The 22,865-nt window shown below is 39.7% G+C and overlaps 1 protein-coding gene across 1 annotated transcript in view; it reads left to right on the top strand.

The window, feature by feature from the left end:
- Positions 1–22,865, top strand: part of DNAH10 (dynein axonemal heavy chain 10) — a 135,018-nt gene that overhangs the window by 87,688 nt on the left and 24,465 nt on the right. Inside the window, exons 45-58 of the mRNA XM_018556926.1 lie at positions 416–561; positions 1,790–1,942; positions 2,163–2,423; positions 4,195–4,367; positions 6,277–6,370; positions 8,126–8,293; positions 8,436–8,624; positions 8,712–8,883; positions 11,135–11,338; positions 15,316–15,396; positions 15,873–16,070; positions 18,394–18,555; positions 19,111–19,285; positions 22,666–22,847. Of these exons, the coding sequence (XP_018412428.1) occupies positions 416–561; positions 1,790–1,942; positions 2,163–2,423; positions 4,195–4,367; positions 6,277–6,370; positions 8,126–8,293; positions 8,436–8,624; positions 8,712–8,883; positions 11,135–11,338; positions 15,316–15,396; positions 15,873–16,070; positions 18,394–18,555; positions 19,111–19,285; positions 22,666–22,847 (2,358 nt within the window). The remainder of the gene's footprint in view (positions 1–415; positions 562–1,789; positions 1,943–2,162; positions 2,424–4,194; positions 4,368–6,276; positions 6,371–8,125; positions 8,294–8,435; positions 8,625–8,711; positions 8,884–11,134; positions 11,339–15,315; positions 15,397–15,872; positions 16,071–18,393; positions 18,556–19,110; positions 19,286–22,665; positions 22,848–22,865) is intronic.

Genomic DNA, 22,865 nt, shown 5'->3' on the forward strand with positions numbered 1-22,865 from the left:
CCCACTCAATATGGCCGCCGCTTGAGTGGGGCAACTCAGAATAATAACGTGCTGGATTAGTGTGATCCTAGTTCATTTTATTACTTCAGTGCTGTGCTGTATGTGTATAGGCCAATGCCTTGGCTGGCGCTCGTGCAGAAAGTTTCTCGGGCAAACTCACCGGCCCAAGTGGCTCTGTCGGCTAACGAAGGGAAGGGGGGAGGAGTCAGGTGATGTCATGGACATCGACGTCAGCGGACTCCTCCAGAAAGTACTGAAGGCATTGGATCAGCTTGACATAGAGGGAGCTAGTATTGTCACAAGGTGGGGTTTTCATTGGCAGCCTTATGGCAAATGGCAAGTTATTTATCATTATTTTGCACATAAATAAAATAAAAGCTTGTACCAAGCCAGAAATACTTTTTATGTTTTCTAGTTCCCACTGTGGACACCACTCGCACAACATGGCTCTTGGAGCAAATGGTGAAAATTAAACGCCCTGTAGTTCTTGTAGGCGAATCTGGGACATCAAAGACTGCAACTACTATGAACCTTCTCAGAAACCTGAATAGTGATAACAAGGTACATTGTATAATATAGAATGTGTGATTGTCTGTGTCTCTGCCTGTGTGGAAGATAGTGTAAACTAGGGATGCACCGATACCAAGTACCGTACTCGGTACAAGTACAAGAACAGATCCTTTTCCAGCTCCAAGACTAGACTAGAGAAAAATTCAAAAGTTAGGAGGCAGCTGTCATTTGTAAGGAGCACACGGAGCTCCTGGGATTTGTACATCTCTGTTTTAATGTATGATTTTGTTTTTATAAATATAAATAAAGGGATGCACAGATACCAGTTTTTCAAGTACAAGTACCGGTACTTGCCCAAGTACTCACAAGTACAACTACTGATACATTTTTGTTGTCATGTGACAGTTTTTCTAAAACAATACAGACTAATCATTTTAGGACAGTGGTGGAGCACCAGCGCCAACCCTGGTAGTTCTCATGAAAATGCCAAGTATCGGCACCGGTACTCGAAAAGTATTGGTGCATCCCTAGTGTAAACATTACTGCATTCAAAGTGACACATATACTCTCCTTCAACTTTGCCAGTTTACCTCATATTGGCACTATGTGTCCATTAAATATGCTATATCCAAGTAAGTATTTGGCATTTTTTAAAGTAGAGTAGCGATTGGCCAGAGAGGGATCAATGTGACACAGTTGAGTAGCTTGAAAATGTATTACAATATACGTGAACCAAGAATATCTTTTTTTTAATCAAATTTTTTGCAGAGGTATGTAAGTGTGTGTAGCAGTATGCAGTAGGTTTGTTTAAACTGTACTATTCGTACTATGAGGTGTGGTTGGAAATTTTCCCTAATCTGGCACTCTCTAGGGGTGACATAATTCTAGTTTTTTGTCTTTCCTTTTGACTCCATCTGCTGTTGATGATACAGTATAGTGAATTATACATGCACCACTTTGCAGATACAGTATGTACAGTTTATGTAACTGTGTAGGGCCTAACATGGGAGAGATGTATCATCTGAAGTACTATATGCTTTTATGGTGCTTTTGCTACCATACATTTTTAAATATATATTTTGGAACATCTTCCACCTGCTACAAACAGTTTTGTTTAAATCAATATACAACACAGATGCTGAGTCTATATAATGTAAAAGTTGTATATTTAATAAAAAATAAACCATAACATTATTTTCTATTACTATTGTTTGCATGTTGTATATTCTTAATAGAGTGTACCCATCCATCTACAAACTGACATACTTTTTCTTGATAGATGTTGCTGATTATCAATTTCTCCTCTCGTACCACATCAATGGACATCCAAAGGAATTTGGAAGCCAATGTAGAGAAACGTACAAAGGATAACTATGGGCCACCAATGGGAAAACGCCTTCTAGTGTTCATGGATGACATGAATATGCCCAAGGTTAAATTCTTTTGCTCCCATATTACTATATTCTCCTTTCATGAATGGAAACTAATTTGCCATTTTCTGTATAAAAATAACACAATTGTGTTTATTTTACAGATCCTTTGTAAACACAGAGCTTATGTTTTGCACATGTTGTCATTGTTATTGCTGATATTATTATGGCACTGTAGTATCTGCCTGGAAAAATACTAAATCCAAATTTCCTTATATACAGGTTGATGAATATGGGACCCAGCAGCCAATTGCCCTGCTAAAACTTTTGCTGGAGAAGGGAGGCATGTATGATCGTGGCAAAGAACTGAACTGCAAGTTCCTTCGGGACCTTGGATTTATAGCGGCAATGGGAAAGGCTGGTGGTGGCCGAAATGAAGTGGACACAAGATTCATTTCCCTTTTTAGTGTATTTAATGTGCTTTTTCCTTCAGAAGAGTCTCTGCATCACATTTACTACTCCATCGTACATGGGCATACTGTGGTAATGCAAATGTTTACCAGTTGATCAATAACTATTTAATGATCTGAAAGTGTATTTAAAGTGTATTTAAACCCAAGAACAATATTTTGAAATATTGCAGCTCACCAGAACGTAGATGTGGTGGACACATTAGTATTAGTATTCATAGTATTCATATGCTTATTTTTCATATTTTTACCTGGTGATCTAGCCAGTAAAACACTTCCTGTCCTAGGGTAACAACATTAATTCACCGTACTTTACTGTGCAGTGTTGATATTGCAGGCTGCTTGCTTATTTGGACCACAGAAGGTATCTCCATAACATAGGGAGAGGTGAGCTGTAGAGAACAGGGCAGGACTCATAACACTGCTTGCTGCTATGCAACACTTTGTTGTCAGCTCACTACAGAAGTTAAGGGCATGCTAGACCACTGGCAGGATCAATAGCTATTTTTGCACTTATCGAGCACATATAACAAAATTATTTTGATATTATATTTCATGGACCAAATAGGAGAAGTTCGTATTTAGGATTTACATACACTTTCAAAAGTAAAAGAATAAGCATCAAGGCAGAAATATTTAGATTATTATCAGTAGGTAGATTAAAATGATCCAAATGTTAGCCTTTTACAAAGTTACTAGATCACTATGTAATTTTTCAAAAATGTTGTCTTCTAAAGGTACCTACAGACAGTACATATTTTCTTTATCAGGCTATTTATGATGTTTGGTCTGTAGGTAGCTTAAAGTGGACCTTGCAGTAATACAAAGTCCACTTATTAGATGAGGGCCCCCTCCCCCTGTACAAAAGGTTAGACTATATGCTTACCTTGCCCCATCTTCCATCTGTGGTGCCTAATTAAGGGTGACGTCAATTTCCTTCTTGGGAGATCCTGGAGACGACCCAAAATCTGTCGAGAAGACATTCTCTCGCTGAACTGGGGTGTCTTCGCGTGAGATTTGTAGTACTTATTATTCCTCAGGAACCTCTTCGGGAGGATAGTGACATCATGCCCTACATAGGCTAAATAGGCTGCCTTAACGCAAGACATGCTAACACATAAAAGAACGCACATTAACACAACACATCTGAGTGAACAGGCTCTAAATCGGCTCTAAAGCTGAACTCCAGGCAGGACTAAAAGATACAGATTAATGCAACTCTGATTAATACATCACTAAATGTATTTTTAACATGTAAACAGTGTAAGCACCTGACTTTGACTTGGTATCAGAGTCTTGCAGTCCCTGTACAGCAGAGCCCTGACAGGGGGGGGGGGGGGGGGGGATAAGTAGCACAAGGAGCCCATCGGTTGTGCTGCAGTACAAAAACATGCTGATAGCTGGAAAGAGCAGAGTAACAGAGAGATAGGATCATCAGTCTGCTGCTCCTCCTTTTACTGTCTAGTCCTTGGGTGGAGGTAGGGAGGGGGCCAGTAAGTATTACTGAACTGCAGCAGAGATAAATCAGGTCTTCTGACCTGCCAGAAAGGCCTGTACTGTGTGCCTAAGCTGTGTAAATCTAAGAACTGGATGGGAAGAAGTACAATACATTCGGCAAGTAAAAAAGCTCCTTTATATGTATTTTATCTGTGTATTTTGCTGTTTGCCTTTGAGACTTTCTCATAGAGATAGGTCCTAAAAAAAAATCTAGCACTAAAATAGACATAGCGGAGTCTCATTCTGGAAGGTGATATCCAGATCATCTTTACTGAGTATTTATGTGCTTGTCATGAAAAAAAAATGTATAATAACACTGTGTTTGGTTATCTGCCTTCACTATACAGCTGTTCAACGAAGATGTTCAGGCCATCTGTGATAAGCTGACTTTCTGCACCCTGGAGTTATATAAAATGATTGTCCGGAACCTTCCTCCAACCCCTTCCAAATTTCACTATATATTTAATCTCCGGGATCTTTCCCGAGTTTTTCACGGACTGGTTCTTACTACCCCAGAAAGGTATAGTTAGCATGTCACTTTTCAGATTTTAACTAACAATTTGATGGCAGTTGGTGGTATCAAAAAAACTAGGGATGTCCCGATACCACTTTTTTAGGACCAAGTACAAGTACTTCCCCTCATGTATGTGCCGATACCAATTACTGATACTTTTTTTTAAAGGGACAGGTGACCTTTTTAAAAAAAACAATACAAACTAATGATTTTAGGCCAATTTCTTTATGATTATGAAGAACTTTAATTTAAGACTGTTTTAGAACAATAAAACATTTGTATTTGCTTTCACACAACGACAGTGAAACTAAAAATCATGCATCTGCCTCTGGGATCATTTAACCTATTCATGTTACAATTCTCCCCTGCTAACATGAATAGGTTAAATGATCCATTGTACAACTACATGTTATGTACATTGGATCATGATTTAACCTATTCATGTTAGCAGGAGAAAAATTGTAACTCTATTGCTGTAATGTAGTGGAGGTGTGTGCTGTATATATGTACTACATATACAGTACACACTTCCAGTACATTGTAGCAATAGATTTTTCAGCCAGCCCTGTCCCAGCTTCCCTCACTCACAGTTTCACTCCGATCCCTGTTGCCTCACGCTGAGCTTCAGCTTGTGGGAGGCGCTCACAATTCTGCACTGCTAACAGGAATTGGTTAAATCATGATCCATAGTACATATACAGTACACACGTCCAGTACACTGCAGTCTGCAGCAATAGAATTACAATTCTCCCTGGCTTACATGAATAGGTTAAATGATCCATAGTACAACTACATATTATGTACTATGGATCTTTTTACCTATTCATATTAGCAGGGGATAATTGTAAGTCTATTGTCTGCAGTGTGTGCTCTATATGTAGCACATATAGAGCACACACTGCAGACAATAGATTTACAATTATCCTCTGCTAATATTAAGAGCTTCTTAATAGGGACCCCCCTTGCCCTCACTCACTGCTCGATGATGGCCGGTGCCTCATAATGTGCATCGCTGGTGAGGTCGTAGTCGGCGCTGTGCAGGAGAGCAGCGGCGAGTCAGCGCTGGTCCGGTGGGAGGAACTCCAGGTGGGGTCCTAATTGACCTGGCCGGCGACCGGGCAATCGCTGGCCAGCTAAATTACGACCCCACTTTGAGCTCCTCCCACCGGACCAGCGCTGACTCACCCCTGCTCTTCCGCACAGCAGCCTGAAGGTAAGGGGGGAAAAAATAGCGTAAGCTTCGGCGCTATGTATCGGGGCATTTTGACAAGTACTTGTCAAAATGCCCTGTATCGGTCCTGATACCGATGCTAGTACCGGTATCGGGACATCCCTAAAAAAAACTACTAACTTATTTTTTTGTCTAACCTTTACATAAATGTATATTGTGGCTTATTCCTGCTTTACACTGGAAATGATGTGGGCTCCTAAACTCAACCCACACAATTTACACAGATGCTATGGTGAAGTTTTGTTTTGTAGTCATCCTGGCCATGCAGTTTCCAGTTGTTTGTGCGTGTGTGCGAATCATCTCAGTTAACAAGCTCGGAACGGGATTAAATAATCCCTAACCACCATCTTCTAAAACACCTTGATAGGTTAATAGCAGACAGCACCATATTGCATGTTCATTACTAGGGGTGCTGCGTTCCTCTAGGGGAAAAGAGGAGGAATTATGCATTAAATAGTATTAAAAAATTGAATGTAAAAGTGTAATGAGCGTAATGTAGCAGTAGGCAATACATTATTTTACCTGTTTGCATGTTTATGTTAACCTTATTCAAACGCCCTAATTAAACAATGTGTGTGTGTACGGTGTGTGTATGGATATGTCTGTGTATATATATATATACATACATATATACACAGTATTTATTGCCTATTTGTCGTATTTATATTCTCCTTTGGATTCCAGATTCCAGACGGTAAGCGAGATGGTGAGAGTTTGGAGGAATGAAGCTTTACGTGTTTTCCATGACAGACTAATCAATGAAGATGACAAGAGAGTGGTGAGTGAACACAAATTATTGCGGATTCATTTACAATGCTGTAATGGTAATTTGTAATAAGAACAGTCCACATACTCAAAATAATATTAAAAATACACAACACTATGTTTATAAATAAACAGTTTTGTTTTCCGGTAACTGAGCTGCTGAAATTACTTAAACATGAAAAAATCTGTAAGCAGTAAAAACATGGATTATATTTCTCAATTTTTAGATTACCATATACACATTGGATATACAGCTAATACCTCAACAATCTATAGTGACAGGTTAAGTTATTTTCTGTCTGTGTACCCTATCTGACCATTTACACAAAGAATATCTGTAAATTTAAACTGCCATATTTCCGAGAAAGTACTTAACATGAAGAGTCAGTTATCCTTTTAGTTTGCTATGTGACAGATAATGAAATTAGCATGCTTGTGTATGAGGGTTCATATAAAGATCTGTTACATTGTAACCCACTCAAAGAATGTATTGTATTCATTTAAGCTGGGTTTACATGGTTAGAATTTAGTTCAAAAATTGTCATTTTCAATTCTCATTTGCGGATGGACTAATTTTTTGGTACTGAAAGCACGTATAATAGTGCATACAGTTTTATTGCAGGGGGCATGATTAGAAATGAAAGAAACAACACTTACAGGGCTATTCACAAAAGGGTGAAGGCAGGAGAAGTGAACAATCTAGGACAACTTAGCTGATTTGAAAAAAATCTCCAATTCAGCTCACTTTCCAGTTCAGCTATGTTGTCCTAGATTGTTCACTTCTCCTGCCTTCTCCAAACACTTCACCATTTTGTGAATAGACCTGTTAATCTTCACTTGGGCAGACTATTTCAATCTGGGCTTTAGATCCAGGGAGGGGAATTTAGGCTGAAGTAACCTTTGCTGGGAGTAATGTACTTCTGTGAATGTGTTGAACCTTTTCGTGCTAATGACTTGTATCCTAGAATATAGGCAGAATGAAATGAGCAAGGGGGTATAAATATGTGTAGAAATAAACAGTGGGGCATAATTTCTAACACCATGAGATTGCAAAAACAAAAAGAAGAAAAAAATCAAATATAAAAATGCCAAAACGGAAGACTGCATCAAGTACTTCAAAGCATAAGAGTAGTTTTACTAGCACGTATGCCTGGAAGCATGCTATGGAAGGACCTCTTCCAAATAATGTCATTATGTTACATGCACTTGCCAAGCACAAGGTGATGAACTTGTATACTGAATGGTGTAGGGACAGAGATAGCCATCAACAAACGTTTTTTGTTTTTTTTCAGCTTGAGCAAGTGTGCTGCTAAATAACATATTTTGTGAAGGAGAGGGAAAACATTGTGCAAGGTTGGAGGGGTGGCACATTGTGCAGGGTTAGAAGAGAGAATATATTACACAAGGTAGAATGGCTTAAAGAAGTTAAAGTGAGGGGGGTGAGGTATTGTGCAAAGAGTTTTAGTTTCGTTAGTTAAAGGACTGGGCATGTTAGCTGCTGTGGGATCTTTGCTAAACTCAGGGTTCCTGGGTCAAATCTTGCACATGGCTTAAATTTGTCCAGCTACTCCATTAACCAAGAATGTTGCATATTTGTTCCCTGTATATTTACTGCATCTATATCTCCTATCCTTGCGTCTACCAATGCATACATACATACATACATAGAGCTCTTTGTCACTCTCAATGATATTATGTAAATTAAAATAAATAAATTACAATTTGCTACTACCATATATAAAGTCTTCTAATATTTGTATCTAATAAGGTTCAAGGCCACATTCAAAGTTTAATAGATCAACACTTCAAAGCTGATTTAGAATATGCCATGAGGGACCCAATTCTGTTTGGTGACTACAGAACAGCTATGAATGAAGGTGAACCACGAGTATATGAGGACATTCAGGATTATGATGCAGCTAAAGCCCTCTTTCAGGTGAGATAGCTTGAGTGAATAAACTTAGATCATAAAATACTAAGCTTGTCACATGTTATATTCTCATGCGTTGCAATAATTTTTGGGGGGTCAAACAAAGACCAATCTGTGAGTTCTTTTAAATAATTGATGTTGTTTCTAGGAAATCCTTGAGGAGTACAATGAAAGCAAAACCAAAATGAACTTGGTTCTCTTTGATGATGCACTTGAACATTTGACTCGAATTCACCGTATTATAAGGATGGATCGTGGTCATGCTCTGCTGGTTGGTGTTGGAGGGTCAGGAAAGCAATCTCTTGCTCGACTAGCTGCCTTCGCTGCTGGATATGAGGTTTGCTTAAATAACTGAGAGATGTATTGGGTGAATTTCTCATGCTGTCATGCCTTATTGACCTAAAATATGATGTCCTCCCATTAGGTGTTTGAAATTGTTCTGAGCCGTGGATATGGAGAAAACAGTTTCCGTGATGATCTGAAAAATCTTTACATAAAACTCGGTCTAGAAAATAAGAAGATGATTTTTCTGTTTACTGATGCTCATGTGGCCGAAGAAGGGTTTCTCGAACTTATTAACAACATGTTAACATCAGGTGTGGCCAACCACTTTTCTAGGGCTTCATATATTCATAGAAGTCCATCCTTCAAAAGCCAATTGCAAATATTACTTATCCTGTCAACATTAATTTTTTTCATATATTGCTAGCTGTGCATCTGATCATCCATGTCTAAATGAAAACTAAAATGTAATATATTGCAGCTTACCAGTCCTTAGATATGGTGTCATCATTTCTCCCCCCCCCCCCCCCTTTTTTTGTTTCTTTTCACTTGATGATACTGTTATTAGCACATTTCCTGCCATAGGCTGACAACGCTCACTCACTGTACTATATACAGTATATATGAAGGAGCAGCATTGTTGCCTTACGACAGGAAGTATGTTAGGACTGCAAAACAACTCTTCCTGTTGCCATATCAGGGTTGATAACACTGCTTTAGCGTCCATTCACACCACATCCAGATCATCTCCAGACCAGGTCAGATTGTTTCCGGACCCAAAATGCATCCTAATGTATCCCTATGCAATTTCTGGCCTCTGTTCACACCAGCGCAATCCGTTAAAGACCAGACCAGAAAAATACTGCTTGTCTTATTTTGTCTGGTCTGGAATGCACTGGAACGCATAGAAATGCATCAAAAACGCATACAAAAGCACTGGAACGCACCTGTAAGACCATTTTAAGCTAAAAAAACAAACAAAAAAACTCCCAAACGAAAAATTCACTGTGTTCCAGATCTGGGCCGGAAAATGGTGTGAACCTGCCCTCAGATAACACTGCAGAGCTCATAGCCACTTACAAACTCACTGGGTTTCTGCCAGGATCAAGAGGTATATTTTGCACTTATCGAACTGATGCAACGAAATTCTATATTTAACAGACCAATAGGGAGCAATTAGGAGAAGTTCACCGGTACATATAAAGAGCATTTTTTTTTCTGGGAGTGTGTAATATAATACATTTCAATTGCAAATGCATGTGGCAACTAGAGTCAATCAGTGAATTTCTATAGCTATTCAACAAATATTGAGACTGTGCCAAACTCATAAAGACTACCCTGTTTATTGTTATTCTAAGTTTGATATAAAGGCTGTGCAAAAAGATTTAGCTACTGGACAGTGGTAGCCTTCGCCAACACCTGCTACCGGGCAAATTTCCCTCTTGTGCTGCAGAATGTGTGGTATGGGGTTGCAGTGTCAAAGAGAGAGGGTGATACTTTGAACTAATAAACACTACGGTGTACATTTTTTATTTCGATTGGTAATTTACATTTTATCATGTGCTATCATTTACAGTGGTGGAGTATAAAATGCACTCTGGTATTTTGGCTTAAAAGAGAATTATGGGGTAACCTTTTTATCCCATAGTTCTCTGTAGGATCATATACTAACCTCCTCCCGTGACCCAAAGCTCAGTATACAGCGAGCTATTGCCCGCTATATACTGTCGAGATCCACCCAGCTGGCTGATTGACCGCAAGCTCTGCCTATCTAGATAGGCAAAGCCAGCTGTGCCTACTCTCTCCCCGTCCGTTCCCCCAGTCAGTGCTGGAGAAGGGGGGAATCCCTGCGGGGAGTGGTGACTGACAGTCACCGCTCTCTGCACGGAGATGATCGGGAAGTGAGCGAGCGACGGTATGTGTTCGCTCACTTCCCGATCAACAGAGCCGACGCATGACAGTTTCAATGTCACACGTCGGCTCTAACTATGAGGATGAGTGTAAATCACTCCCCTCATAGTTCTCCTTTAATATCGAAATTGTACTTTACAACAAGTAAAATAATTGCAGTATTATTAGTAGTAGAACATTGCATTTTAAGAAATATTGTCAAAGTAACACTAGATCTACGATCAATTGTTTGTAGATTTTTGTGGATTTGTTAAATATACCCATAGAAACATATTTTACATATGTTTGTGATCTCCTCATCAGCTGAAATGCTCTAGTAGTTCTGGTATTAGTGCTTCTGTCCTAGGGTTATCAAATCTAGATAGCATGGTTTTGGAAGGCTATAAAGCCCACAGGAATTTTGTTACATGATCTATTTATAAGCATAACATTGACAGATCTCATTACATTTAATTTACCCTAAACAATATACAGACAAATAATTTCAAATTGCAAAGTCATTGGACCTCTAGTAACCTGTCAGGTTACTGCATTTTCCACATTGTATTTTGCCTTTTTACTAAGCCTGTAGGAACACAGAAATGTACTTCATTAGTGTTTCAGAGAATAACAAGGTGGAATACATGCAATGTTCATATTGTTTGTCTTTTTTAGGTATGGTCCCTGCACTTTTTCCTGATGAAGAAAAGGAATCTATTTTAAGCCAAATCAGGGACGAAGCTACTAAAAATGGACTGGGCCCAGCAAAAGAAAGCATTTGGCAATACTTTGTTAACAAGAGTGCCAACAACCTCCATATTGTTCTTGGAATGTCCCCAGTTGGTGATACATTAAGAACAAGATGCAGGAATTTTCCAGGTAATAAAGACGTGTTGCTGTAATGCCATTCAAGCATTTTAAGTAACATGATTTAGGGTTAAGGCCTAAGAAAGGACTGAAAGAATTGTGGTGTTATTGTGGGTTAAAATAATAAAAGTTAAAGCTAAACTCCAGAAAAATATGAGACACAAGTTGATGCAAGTATGTATTCATTTCATCAATCTTTTTTTTTTTTTTTAATACAAACAGTGTAAGAACCTGGATTTGACTTGTTATCAGCCTCTTGCAATCCTTTGTACAGCAGAACTCTATATTGGAGAGGGAGAAGCAGCACACGGAGCCAATTAGTTGTGCTACAGTACTAATTTACTAGCAAGGAACATACTGATAGAAGGAGAGAACAGAGTGACAGAGATGAGATCATCAGTGTGCTGCTTCTCCTTTCACTGTCGGGTCACAGGCTGGGGGAGGCACATGACCTTGAAATGTTACATAACTGTAATAGAGAAAAATTGGGTCTCCTGCCCTGCCAGACAGGGTGTGCTGTGTAGAGCTGTGTCAATCTGGGTGGACAGAAATTGAGGTCCTATGGTAAGTAAAACAGCTACTGTATATGTATTCAATGTGTGTATTTTGCTGTTTGCCTGGAGTTTAGCTTTACAAACAATCAATGTCTGATGCTGATTGATGCCAATAACTTCCCATGCAACTTCCATGCGGCTGAAGGGCCGCCAATAGGCCACTTTCTGGTTTGAGCTAATCAGCACACAAGCTACAACCCCATACAAGTTGCCTCTCAGTGGGTTATTGAGGTCCTTTTGTGGAATGTGCTCAGGGCAGTCCTCAACATTAACTCCCCTTTACAGTCAACATTTGCATAATGTAGGGGCTCACAGGGACCCTTGCAGACACAGAAATTTAGTTATACTACCACCTACAAGAGGATTAGAGACTGGCAAATGGAAATATTGTAAGCCAGCCCTGTATAACCCCTCCTCTACCCAGCATGCCTCAGTTTTGTGATAAAGCAGTATCAACAGCATAAGCGGAATCACAGAGGAGTGGGACCTGTTTCTCTGGTCCCTATAGATCAATAGACTACAAGAAAGTGATTTTACAGTGAGTAGAAAAATAACATTTTCTTTCACAGTCAGGACATCCAGAAGTAGTCCAACTGAGGAGTGCAGCAATAACCACTAATAGACCCAGAAGAAACTGAGCCCCTACCAGATAGGGAAGTCACCAACACAACTAGATGCAGGGCATGAAGAATTAATCTAAAACTCAGACCAGGAAGAAAATCTCACTGCCAAGGAGGGGGTGTCTCCACAGGGAACACCGACTTGAATCAGCGAGCAGCTGAGAAACCAGAACTCACCAAAAACCGCTGGAACAAGAATGATTTTCCATGTTGGGAAGAAAAAGTCCACAACCTGATGTGGTCAACAAAAAAAGGGGTCAAGTTCCTGGAAGAAAAAGATCAAAAAGGACCTAAGTTCCTGGAAGAAAAAAGATGTCCCGGTGTAACTAAATAAAAAAATGTGCAGGGATACAGGTCTTTGGAGATGCAGGGACAGTGTGACTGCACAAGAAACGCAGGTGTGCCAGAGTCACAGGATCTAAGAAGCTGCCAGGTCTTCACAAGAGCCACTGATGGTGTGGATGTTGAGCTGCGGGGCAGCTCCCTGGATGCGGCTCTCTGACAGACCCATGCAGGCACAGTGCTAGCGGATACACGGGGACCACAGCACACTGGACTGAACACAGACACAGAGTGAATACAGGATACAGAAAAACAGGCACTAGAGGGAAGACGCAGGGAACATGCGTGACACCGGGAGCAGGTAACAGAAGGGAACACACAACAGGTTTATGCACAGGAGAAAGGAGGGAGGTTCACAATAGTGCAGAGCAAAATAACCACAGGTTTTCCACACAACAGGTGTACCCACAGAGACCAGAGATAAGCAGGAACAGCACAAGTGCAAGGGCTCACAGAGGAGATGATTACCATCCACTAGGAAATGGAATTGGGACCCAAGCCCCAGGCTGGTGAGATGGAAACAATCAGGTAGAACAGGATGAATATAATGCATCCACTCTGGAGCCAAGAGGTACCAACAGAGTTACTGAAGGGCAATTCAGCTGAAGACTGATCCTGCCTATCACTGACCTCAAGCCATAGGTCTAAGAATACTCCCAAACTCCTAGATCCAATGAAGCATCAGCATCTGTGGAGCGAGAAACAGGAATATGATTCACCTGATTGAAGGAAAAACAAGTGAAAGTGCCTAAAAGACCTTTCACAAAAGGCTGCAGATCAACCCAGAGAGAGGTATTAGCCCCTGGTGAACAAGTTCCCTAAAGTAGTAGAAGCATTTTCTGTTCTAGTCCAAAGATATCTGTGGCAGGGGACCAGAATGTTCTGCACGCCAACAGCCCAGTAATATGCTGGGCCCTCTAATGGCAACCTTCACCTACAGTGCAGGGCCAGAGGCACACCCAAACGCGTGGGCCTCTCCCTGCATTGACACAGTAGACAAAGTATTGTCCAGCGCAGAAGCAAGGCTGCTGCTTCTGACGCAGGAAAGACCAATTTCTTCTCAGTGATGAAAGCACAGCAGTACCACACTGGTGTTCCAGAGTGGAATCTCAAAGTGTAGAATGAACTACCTGTTCTGGGTTATCAGACAGCACCCTTGGAGATGATGACTCTCCCAGCGAGGAACCCTCTGAATAGGAGAAGACCCCTTACCAGCCACCTGACAGACAGGCTGACTAAACACTCCAGAACTACCTGGTCTATAGACACAAACGCAATGAATTCAGGAACTGAACCCACAAGAGCAGAGGAGGGGGTCAAAGGGGACTGGAAAGAAATGGGAGAAGGGGGAGACACCTCTTGAAGGAAAAGAGTCTCCCAACACCTGAAGCTCCTATAAAGAAAGAGAGAGGGGCAACATCAACACAAGATGTGTCGAGTGTGCGTGAGAAACAACAGAGATGCAGATCTCTGCCCAGGTGAGGAACAGTAAAAGCTGGTCCAAATTGATCTGCAAGGCCAGAGAATCCCACTCTAAAAAATAATAGTAGCCTACAGCCCAACTCCAGCCAAAATGGTTCTTTTATTAATTTAAGGTTTAAAGGGATTATCTGTTACTCCAGATTTTTCTTCACTTATTCCTGTAACATTGGGAAAAGAAGTAAGGAATAGACTCCACTTAGAGACAGTGATACAAACCTCAGTGGCTCTATAAAAAACGGGTCTTTCCTCACTTTCCCAAAACATTTTAAGCCTCTTACAGTAATTATGGGGGAGGGGCGGTTCACGCCAATGGGAACACCGACAACAATAACAATCTGACAGAGGATGGAGCAAGACTTGAACTGATTGTGTGGTAGCAATAAAGTAATTGCTAAATACTGTAGGCCTGTAGCTTAAATGTAAAAAGTGCTCTGGTCCACGAGGGGTTTACAGGTGTGAAAGCTGAAGAGTGCTTGTCTCAAAAACTCATCACGTGGCATCATTGGTTTTATACTCTTTTGAGCAATTTATATTGATTAAAAGGTCATGATTTTGATCACATACTGTATGTTCCTATTTTGTTGAGGCTTGTGATTACACTTCTCTTACATCACCCACACATCACCATTCTGGCCCTTAATTGTTCTGCATTGATTTATTTCTTATATTGACTATGTTATTACAAAAACCTGTTCTGTTAAGTGTGTTAATTTATGATAGATCAATGTAACATTAAGATGCAGTAACAGCACAGTATAATGGAAATTGGTTTCAGTGCTAATGTCATGACTGCTATTGCCAAATATTCTGTTATCAGTCTTGGAATGAATGCAATTGTGTGGTAATTTGAATGTAATTTATTGTAAATATTACTATATCTTCTCACTGTAATATATCTTTATTGTACATTATACCTCACTTTATATTTTAAATTGCATATAATAATAATAATAATAATAATAATAATATGTCTATTGTATTTTATTTCAAGGTTTGGTAAATAATACTGGAATTGATTGGTTCTTGCCCTGGCCACCTCAAGCCCTGTATGCTGTTGCTAAATCATTTTTAGGTAAGTGCACTAAGAGCTACAGTAATCCGTATTCACAGGCTTGTTCAATTAAATAATGCAAAGGGCAGTGTAATCTTCACATTATTTCTTTGCTCTAGGGAGCCTTTCTTTAATCTTCATACACAGGAACACATCTGGTGGCTCCTGGGGGTCCTTAGTTATAGCACCATTGTAGACACTGACACTACCATTATACTGGGGTTATGGTGACATCTTCTAGGCTTCACTAAGGTATATTCTTACCTATTTACCAACATACCAGACAGTCCTTTAAGCAGGAAGCTTTTTGTATTAATTTTATACTGCTCACATGCTACAGCTCTGGGCTATATAACACAGGCCACCATAATAAAGTTTCACACACTTGGCAGGGTGCAGCATGCATTTATAGGGCAACTGAAGAAAAAAACCCCAAGCAAAGGCATAATGGAATATAACATGTTTTAACCTATGATATTGCTTTATGTGTGCTTCAGGAGAGAGCCAAATGATCCCATCCCAGCATTTAGAGCCAGTCATTACCCATGTTGTAATGGTCCATGATTCTGTGGGAAAATTCAGCAAAAGATTTCAGCAGAAGCTGAGACGCAGCAACTATGTAACTCCGAAGAACTACCTTGACTTCATCAACACATATTCCAAACTGTTGGAAGAGAAGAACCAGTTTAATTTGGGTAAAACAATGCAGACTTTAAATAACAACATAAGTACTGTATATCTCTAATATACATATATGAGTGGTTTGATATATGTGATTTCATGGGGGTAAAATCATGGTTGTGCTACATGTAGGATAACCATGACTACAGTAGATATATTTGGGAGGCAGGGCAAAATGTTTTCTCCAAGGACGGTATGTTTCAACGAGCAGCCAAATATTCCATTATTATAAGAATGAAGCTTGAGGTATCTGAAATGTTCACATTCATAGGATAGACATTTGAATCAGTTTCTGAGATCCAGTTGGGATCTAATGTCCATTGCTTTCTAGCTAATAAAGAAATCGCAATGGACTGCGTCACACTGGCATACAATGCCGCAATACTGTCCAAAACAAATAAATGTTTTCTTAGATCAGTTTTTCACACTAGAAATTTTGTTTCTATATCACTAGCAAATTGCTGTAGAAATTAAGGCACAAACCAATATTTGTTGGATAAAAATCTTTCTTGAGATTCAACAGGGTCCATCGAGAACGCTTAAAGCTCTGATGCATTTCGGGCTGATAAACGCTTACTCATAGAGTGATCTTGAGTAAACTCTCCATTAAGAAAAAGGGCCATTTCCCCTTTTAGTATGGAACGTGCAACAGCTGTCATTGAATTGGAGATCATTATCAATCTATTAAGATATGCTAAGTTTAAACCTGCTAAGGCAATGGCCTTTTATATTGATGGAGGAGTTCACTTGAGACCACTCTATAGTTAAGCAATAATCAGTTCGAAACTCTCCTAGATGTTTTTAAGTATACTGGATGTACCTTGTTGAATCTCAATGGAGGCTTTTATGCTGTTCATTCCAGCTTGTGCCATCACCTGCCTTGTTATGTACTTAATAGTGATAAGCTGAATGTGCACCCAAAGTGTTACGGTGCGCAAGCATTGACCCAACTGGAGTGGTGACTGTATATAGAGAAATGCCTAGCTATAAATTATAAAAAAATAATGTAAAGAGCTGTGCTGTTTTACTAATTTCACATTAAAATCTAAATTTAGGAAATCATGCCAGTCTGCAGTTTTTAGTCTATCTTTATGTATGCAGTTCTTGAGATGCTATTGCCGGTGAACACACATCTAATTTTTTAGTGCATTTTCACTGTGGAAGGAAATATGTAAAATAATTATAACAGTTTTTCTTGGATTTTAATCTATAGTTGGGTAAATCTCCTTTGAAGTACAGGTAGTCTCTGTGCTGACATTATATGCTCTTACATTAACAGGCTTTCAAGCCCACTAAAGACAATGGGTAAGAGCCACTGAAGTAGGGTGCAGCACCTGCACAATGACCAGGTGACCATGAGAGGAACCTCACCGTGCCACAGTGAAAAATGAGGCATACCCACAGCAATTTCCTGCATTTTTTTCTATTGCTCAACAGAAAATTTATATTAATTATCATAGTTTTTTGTGGGACCCTGTTTTTGTATATCAACTAATTTATGATATCTGATATCAGTGTGAACATCACAAACTATAAAAAAAATGTGTAAATGGATTGTGGTGGAGCATATTAGTATATCGTAGTGCATATTAAATGATTTTTGTTTAATTTAAAGGATTTTTGCTTGTTTTTTAAAATATTTACTAGGGATGCACCAGTGCTGATACTAGTATCGGTGCCGATACCAAGTATTTGGGCGATTAGTTGTACTCACCCAAATGCTCCGATACCTCCGATACGGGAACTTCTGGTCAGAGAAAGATCTCCCTCTGACCGGCAGTGCCAAGGGAGCATGGAGCCGGCTTCCTTTCCAACCAGGAAGCCGAGTGGTGGGTTATGACCCGCCTCTCGGCTTCCTGATTTGCTAGGAAGCCGGCTCCACTTGTTGCTAGGCAGCCTGGCTTTCTAACCAATCAGGAAGCCGGGTGGCATGTAATGACCCGCCTCCCAGCTTCCTGATTGGTCAGGAAGCCAGGTTGCTTAGGAGCGAGTGAAACCAGCTTCCTAGCCAATCAGGAAGCCGGGAGGCAGGTCATGACGTGCCGCCAGCCTTACTGATTGGAAGCAAGCCAGGCAGCCTCGGCAAGTGAAGCTGGTGTTCTTTCAATAGAACACCGGCTTCCCAGGCAATCAGAAAGCCTGGCGACGGGTCATGATCGGCCTCTTGACTTCCTGATAATTGGGGCACACAGCACCGTTATCCGTACTTGGTATCGGTGTGTACCAAAAAAAAATATCAGTACTCATACTCGATACCAAAAAAACGGTATTGGAGCATCCCTAATGATTACCACTGTACCAGATTAATAAATTACCTTCACTTTATTTTTATCTCAGCACAGTGCAAACGTCTTGAAGGGGGTCTAGATAAGCTTAAGGAAGCTGCTGTACAATTGGCTGAGTTGAATTTAAAACTGGCGGAACAGAAAGTTGTATTGGCTGAGAAATCAGCTGCATGTGAAGCATTATTGGATGAGATATCAGTTAATACTGCAGTAGGTGAGTAATACGCAAGACTGAATGATGGCTAATTTAGAGCAGTCTATGCAGTAAACCTATACAAATATTGAGTATTACAATGTCTGTAAAAGTGTTGGTACTTGTAGAAATGTAATTATCTGCAGTTAATGTTGGTTGGCTTATTTATATATAAACCCCACTTTTTTTTAAGTTTTGGATAGAGTAGGAAAGGGCTATAACTTCTGTCAAGTTTGTAATGTTGTCCGGCATAACAGAAGGCATAATCCAAAAAGTTGTCACCCGAGCAGGAATAGAGAGGAAATTTTCCAATAAGGTAATTTGCTTTAGTGACAATTGTCTAAAGGTGGGGTTTTTGCTATTGTTAAGAACTTTATATTTAATTCTTATTACGTGTATGAAAGTAAAGGCAATTCTCTCTAATGGGACACAGACTGTAAAAAACAAAAACAAAAAAAAACCATTCAGGGGTTTTAACCATTCTCTCACTATCCAAAACTAAAAAAAAAACATTGGTTTTAGTTTTATTGCAAAGGCCATGAGTGCCATGTCATGTTGTGCAATTGATTAACACAGCTGAAGAAAAGAGAAAACTTGCTGAAGACAAGGCTGCGGAGATAGAGGAGCAGAACAAAGTGATTGCAGTAGAGAAGAAGGAAGCAGAGAGTGCCCTGGCAGAGGCTTTACCCATATTAGAGGCTGCAAAAGTGGAATTGCAGAAATTGGACAAATCTGATGTCACAGAGATAAGGTAAAATAGAGCTCTCCTTGTATTTCTGTAACATTTTCTCATATTTTTATAGAACTTTGCTTAATACTCTAGTGCAGGGGTCTCAAACTCATTTCACTCGGGGGTTGGGGGGCACTCGACAAATTTTTTTCTCCAATGGGGGCCGCTTGCCAAATTTCATACTTCAAAATAAAATGTAACTATATCTGGTATGGCACTACGGTCACCAATACACACACAATAAGGCCCCATTCATATCTGTAACTTTAGGTGCAATTAGGGATTCCTGCATCAGGAATGTGTGTTTTTGTGCAGCAGGAATGCTAAATCTGGTGTTTACAAGTGGCAGCTGTCACCCATTCAAGGTAATGATCAGCTGACAGCAGCTGCTTGTAAACGCCTGCACAACGCATGTAACTGTATGTGATATGATTACATACAGTTAGAAAACACTCTCCCTGGATGTATCAATGCGTCCGGGGAGAGTGATTGATTCCTAGCCAAATGTAATCATATCACATATCTCTACATGCGGTGTGCAGGCGTTTACATGCAGCTGCTGTCAGCTGATCATTAACTTGAATGGGTGACAGCTGGCACTTGTAAACACCAGATTAGGGATTCCTGCTGCAGAAAAACAAAAGTTCCTGACGCAGTAATCCCTAATTGCACCTAAAGATACAGGTGTGAATGAAGCCTAATACACCCCCCCTCCGTACACATAAAAAAAGCTAATACCCTCTGTCACCTGGAGCTGTCAAGTCCAATATTTGTGGCTATTTTCTATCAAACAATACACTTGTTTCTATTTCAAGATAAAACCTGTTGTCCTGTACCTTATGACTTCTTGACACTTATTTTTATCTCTCCCTTTTATATTGCGACCTAACCATACTGCTTACAAACTGTGCAGCCACTAAACAATATTTGTAGCTTTTGTCTCCAAGATAATACATTCTAATTTTTATTGCAGAGTAGAACCTGCTGTGTCCCTTTCTGTTTGCTGCCTGTGCTTGTGCACTGTCCTGATGCTAGACAATTTATACCAAACACATATCCGAAGTCTATATTTTGAATATTTAAAACTTAAAAACATTAATTACACATCCAGAATATGTGATGCTGCAATACGGTCTCACTGACACTGTCCGTAAAATTTGTACTGTTCTGTAACACTATATACAGCTTAAAGGCATCTCCCGAGTATTTAATTTAAAGCATTGATGTTTTTTCCATGTCACACTTGAACTCTTATTGAAAGATCCCTCTTTCGGCTGTACAGTATTTTTGTTTTTGCTTTGTTAAATGTACCCCATGGCGGTGCTCAGCTCCTCATGCCTTTTTTTAATAGCTTCAATGGGGTTCCCAGCTATGTTTGAGTTTTGTGGATTTCAAGTAGGATGAGACAGCTGTTACCATAAAGAACCCTTTCTGTTTGTAGACATTAAACTTTTTTTCTTTAAGATGTTAATAGCCAATGTAATTGATACAAATAGGAAACCTCTTAATGTATCAACTTTCCTGAATCTATTTGAAACGGCACTGATACTTTGGATGGATTTATTCTTTAATCTGTTATCTTCAAAAATAACAAATACTTTTTTTGAGATACTTCAATAAGGCTGATAGTGATCCAGGTTTATGTATTGCTATTAGGGATGCACCGATACCAAGTACCGTCCAGCTCCAAGACTTGACTAGAGAAAAATTCAAAAGTTAGGAAGCAGCTGTCATTTGTAAGAAGCATACGGAGCTTCTGGGATTTGTACATCTCTGTTTTAATGTATGATTTTGTTTTTATAAACATATATAAAGGGATGCACTGATGCCAGTTTTGCAAGTACAAGTACTGATACTTGCCCAAGTACACACAGATGCAAGTACTGATACAGACTAATGATTTCAGGACAGTGGTGGAGCACCAGAGCCAGGTCCCATCTGTAACCGTTGCAACCCTGGTAGTTCCCATGAAAATGCCAAGTATCTGAACTGGTATTGGTGCATCCCTAATTTCTATTACTGTTATCTACAAAAATATTGTACAGATAATCCTCGACTTACCTGCTTTGCGACCACTCGCACTTACGACCGTCCTCCGAGCGACCTCCGACCTTGTGCGTCAGTGCGACGTGTCGCCGGCGGAAGTGATGTCCTCCGATCTTCACTGCGGGTCCCGGTAAGTATTTTCATTGCCCGATGTACAGTACACTGTTCGGTACTGTACATCTGCAACGCTATACAGTACAGTACTGTAGAGTTCCTCACTTAACGACCAATTCGTTTAAAGGAGAACTATGAGATGAGTGATTTCCACTCACCTCATAGTTCTAGCCGACCTGTGACAATGAGACTGTCACAGGTCGGCTCAGTAGATCGGGAGGTGAGCGAACACATACAAGTTTACTGTATGCAGTTAATACATGTAATGATGGTATTCAGATAATGATGCTTAATTCATATAATGATGGTAATAAAAGAACAGCTGGGGGTCTTTGCAACAGTCACCATTTAATACCATTGTTGTGGTGGCTCTTGCACCCCTGGCAGTATTATAGTTTACCCCAGCCTCTGCCACTTTTGCTGTAAAATTTGGTCTGCATGAAAACATGGGGAAAAATATAAACGAAAGCAAAAAAAAATATTAAATACAATCATTGTATCATGTATTATTTGCACACAGTTATCAGAATACAATATGTTTCCCTTTCCGTTGCCTATTACCTTCTTAGCCATAGGCTAGAATCCAGTTTTATTTTCTGTATCTATTCCTTTTCTGCTTTGTTGTCAGTCATACATAAAATTCAGAACAATTCTAATGAAGCTCAGGTACAGCAATGTTTAAACTGCTTGTATTGTGTGTTTCATGATATGCAATAAGGCCTCTTTCTTACCTTATGCACATCAAAGGAGGATGTAAGTACTGGTCTCACCTCCAAGTGAGGTCCTTTCTGATGTGGAGTGTTGTGAGGTGTTAATGTGAGTGGCTGTGTTGTGGATTGTAAAAACCAATAGGTACACTCCAAGTGCAAGTCTTCCTGTAGTCATTTTGCAGCACATGTGTAAATATTTAATGAATGTTCATTAATAGCATTGGCAAATGAACAAGGCTGGATTCCCAGAAGCTTTTTAAAAACTGCCTGTAAAAAATATATGATATACAGAATGTTTGTCTAAGATTTGTTCTATAGAATCTGTGTTCTTTTTTTTTTACTCTGTTTCGTGTATATATTAAAATAGTGTAAACTATACTCATTCCCTTACAAACAACCTATTCCAATTTGTTTAGGTCATTGGTACAGTATCATAGCATGATATTTGAGTGTGAGATGTGTGCAGTGGTCTACAGTATGAGCAAATCCTTAATAGTTTTATCTGAACTGGAAACATCTCGTTTTATTAAGGACATTTGCGAAGCCTCCAAGGGCAGTTCAAGTTGTATGTGAGTGCATCCTTGTGATGAGAGGCTACAAGGAGATCAGCTGGAAAAGTGCTAAGGGAATGATGTCTGAACCAAATTTCCTGAGAATACTTATGGATATAGACTTTGATGCCATCACACAGAATCAAGTCAAGACTGTTAGAGGTAATATGGCTCTAAAAA

This window comes from Nanorana parkeri, unplaced genomic scaffold (assembly GCF_000935625.1).
Source record: "Nanorana parkeri isolate BGI_ZX_2015 unplaced genomic scaffold, ASM93562v1 scaffold13, whole genome shotgun sequence".
NCBI classification, from domain to species: domain Eukaryota; kingdom Metazoa; phylum Chordata; class Amphibia; order Anura; family Dicroglossidae; genus Nanorana; species Nanorana parkeri.